Raw genomic sequence first — 3,395 nt, forward strand, 5'->3', positions numbered from 1 at the left:
GTCCATGTGTCGAAATCCTTATCTTTGTCATTAGTTAAGCAAGATCATACAGGATTTTCTTTTGGTAATTAGCAGTAACACATGTCTTACATACGGTATACTTACTGTTCTTTGTGTATCTTGTTTTCCCCTTTTTTGCTGTCCGGTGTTCTTCGTTATAATGGCTAAGTGACATTAAGTGCACAATGTCAAAGGATTCCCTGTGATCGCCTAGATCGATCAAATCACGTGAGGAAGTCGTAAGTCGTCGCCCGGCAGGCTCGAACTAAGCAAGATCCAAATTTTCGATGCGCTCGATTATAGAAGCTCCAGTTGCTGCATGAAAGTCCATGGATACGATCACATCTACTGTCCTAGTTGCAGCATCAAAGTCCACGGATCCGCAGATCTCCTCCGAGTACTAGTAGTAACGTGGAAGCCAATGCCATTAAGATAAAGGTATAGCTGCATGTGGCAGCTGCTTCGAGCCAGCCCTATAAATGCCCACGCGATGTCTTGTTTAGCACCATCCCACACACTCAGTACTGCACACACTGATTCACAATGTCTTGGACTAAGCTTATATCGCTTAGCCTGGTTGTCCTGTTTAGCGTTGGATTAGCCAGCGCTGGTAGGGTATCTAGATACTCTAGTTCCCAGGGAACAGGCACTGGAGGCGGAGAGGGTGGAGGAGCGGTGAACGGCGGCGGCGGAGGAAGCGGGAATGGCCAGGGAGCTGCTCAGAGTGGAAGCGGAGGAACCCATGCAAGTGCTGGAGGCGGCGGAAGCGGGGGTGGTTGGTCAGGGTATAATGGTACTGGGTATGGCGCTGGGTCCGGCAGCGGCTCAAGCTCTGGCCAGATGAGCCAAGGATCATCAAATTATGGTGGTGATGGTGGGAGTACAAGCGCAGGTGGTTCCGGTGGCGGCGGCGGTGGTGGAGAGGCCGCCGCCGACGACGACGACTGCCCGGCTGACTCCGCTGGCTTTGGGACAGGTGGCGGCACCGGATCTGGATCCAGCGAGGCGAATAATGACGGTGATGCCTCCTATACAAATGCAAATGCTTCCGGTAATGGTGGCGGCGAGGGCGGTGGTAAAAATGGTGGAACCGGCGGTGGCACAGGCGGTGGAAGCGGTTACGGTGACGCAAACCCATGAAGCCTCTCCGTCCAATCAAAACAGAGCGAGAGCCCAAGCTATCGTCGTTCGCTTTTCTTTTATTTGCATTTGTTTTGTTCTTACGTTTCCATGTACTATTAGGGACAACTAATAAAGGGCTTCATTACACAAGTGTCTGTGAGTGACGCGGAGACTAGCTATTTCACTGTGAGATACCTTTGTGTATCACTCACAGCCGTGTGTCGCGCTTATTATGTCTCTCAGATAGCGCTAAACTATCTATATTTTTGTTTACTCCCTCTATTGAACTAACTTCATTAGCAAAGTCAACCCCTAAAGTATGAAAGATTGACTCATACTCATTTGTTGTAGGGTTTAGAAAGTTCCTTCAAGAATGAACGGGGAATAAATATTCTGAGAAATAATGCATGCACTGTTCCACTGCTAGGTTCACATCTGTTTGACATAGTTAGTGGAGTTTTTAAATTTTTTGAGACCACATTGCTATCAAAGTTGAATTCCCTAATTTGCCACAAAAACAAAAAAAACTTCCCAAGTTTCCCGCAACAAAAAAGGTAATCCCCCCAAGATAGAGTTACACTAAGAAAATTCACACATAGCACCAAAATTGAAAATGGAAAAACGAAATGCACTCAACATATTCATCCAATCTGAAACTACATGTTTAATCAGCGTGACTTTTAAGTCCCCGTTACACTAGATGTGTGTGCTTAGCTGTGGAATTTACATGAAAGAGGATCGTCACAATGACAAGAAGTGCCCAAACACATGTGAGCAATACCATATTACCATGCATTCTGCTATTGATATCTACACTATTCTATACTGAATGGGAACAATGCAAAACCATCTCTCTTTCCCATACTTGTATAAGTACAGTTAAAAATAATTCAAAAGACAAACAGCAGGAACAAATACTGCACAATTTTGTTACATCCTTTCTGATTTCTCATTTTCTTTTTCCTTTATTTTTTTATTTTTCCTTTTTTTTGTTTTTTTGTTTTTTCTTGGTTTTCCCTTTTTATTTTTCGAAAATACATGAACTTTTATTTATCAAAATAAATGATTTTTTTAAAATCTGGTTAACATTTTTCGAATTTGTGAACTTTTTTTTGAAAAAATCACTGAAACCTTTTTCAAATCCATGAACTATTTTAAAAAATATGGGGAACTTTTTTCATATTCTTGAAAAAAATTAAAAAATTTGATGAACTTTTTTCCTACCTTGTGAACTTTTTCGAAAATCTGTGAACTTTTCTCAAAATCCATGAAATTTTTTAAAAAATCATGAATTATTTTTTTGAAATTTACGTTTTCTTTTCTCAAGTAATACTGAACTCAGATAAGGGTCAAATAGCATTGTTTTCGTATAGAACAGATCAAAGTGACCGCGGTGAGATCCAGGGGACATATGTCCCCATAGACCATTGGGTGAAGATTTTTTTTTCTTCGAGTTTGTTTTTTTAGCATATTGCTGGACGCAAGCGATGTTGGGCCGACCCAGTACCACTCACCTTCGAACGCCAACTAGCCTACTGCTACCTTGAAGCGCTTTCTGGCATCCTTATGTAAGCAGATGCTAAGAAATTTTGTTAACTCGGGAGATGCATTGTCTGATGGTGGCTGAGGCAGAACAGTATAACAGATACGCTCCGCGGTAGCTATCACTCCATGCCCTTCTAGTTGCTTCTTCTCGCCATAGGGATATATGCCCAAGTACAACTCTAAGACAGTTAATCCGAATGACCAAATACCCGATGCGTACACGTCCCATTCATGCCTTGTGGGTCGATCTTGCCCGAGCTAAGGTAGAAGAATGTTTGCTCTGAAGTATTGCAGGCCGTCGAGGTAAGCATGCGAGCAACCCCGAAGTCAGCAATCTTTACACTGTTAGCAGCATCAACCAGAGTGTTGTGTGGTTTAATATCTTGATGAATAATTTTTTAGCTATGTAAATAGGCAATAACTGATAGCATCTGTTTAGCCACACAGACAAGCAAGACCTCGTCAATGATGTGCCGTCCTTTAAGAGATCCCGAGTCCATAAATTCAAGCGGAATCCTAATCTTCCATTCAGACTGATACGCATCATAATACCTCATTACATTTGGGTGCTTCATAGTCTGCAATATGGATATCTATTTTTATGTGATTTACCCAATGGTCTATGGGGATATATGTCCCCTGGATCTCACCATTCATTTTCGGCTTGATCTGTTTCCTGCTATATGTAATATGCCTTTTCTGTTTTGTATAATTATATGTTCCTTCGT

At 42.2% G+C, this 3,395-nt stretch overlaps 1 protein-coding gene across 1 annotated transcript; it reads left to right on the forward strand.

Moving 5' to 3' along the window:
* The first annotated feature begins 495 nt into the window (after positions 1 to 495).
* Positions 496 to 1,272, forward strand: LOC125547734 (putative glycine-rich cell wall structural protein 1). The gene has a single exon (XM_048711527.1). It carries the CDS (start codon positions 544 to 546, stop codon positions 1,138 to 1,140), a length of 597 nt encoding a protein of 198 aa, XP_048567484.1. The 5' UTR covers positions 496 to 543; the 3' UTR covers positions 1,141 to 1,272.
* The last annotated feature ends 2,123 nt before the right edge of the window (positions 1,273 to 3,395 follow it).

The sequence above is a fragment of the Triticum urartu genome, chromosome 3 (genome assembly GCF_003073215.2).
Source record: "Triticum urartu cultivar G1812 chromosome 3, Tu2.1, whole genome shotgun sequence".
Classification (NCBI taxonomy): domain Eukaryota; kingdom Viridiplantae; phylum Streptophyta; class Magnoliopsida; order Poales; family Poaceae; genus Triticum; species Triticum urartu.

What these genes read in the sequence shown, in the direction of transcription:
- LOC125547734 (XM_048711527.1), top strand. Translation starts at nt 544, where the DNA reads ATGTCTTGGACTAAGCTTATATCGCTTAGCCTGGTTGTCCTGTTTAGC.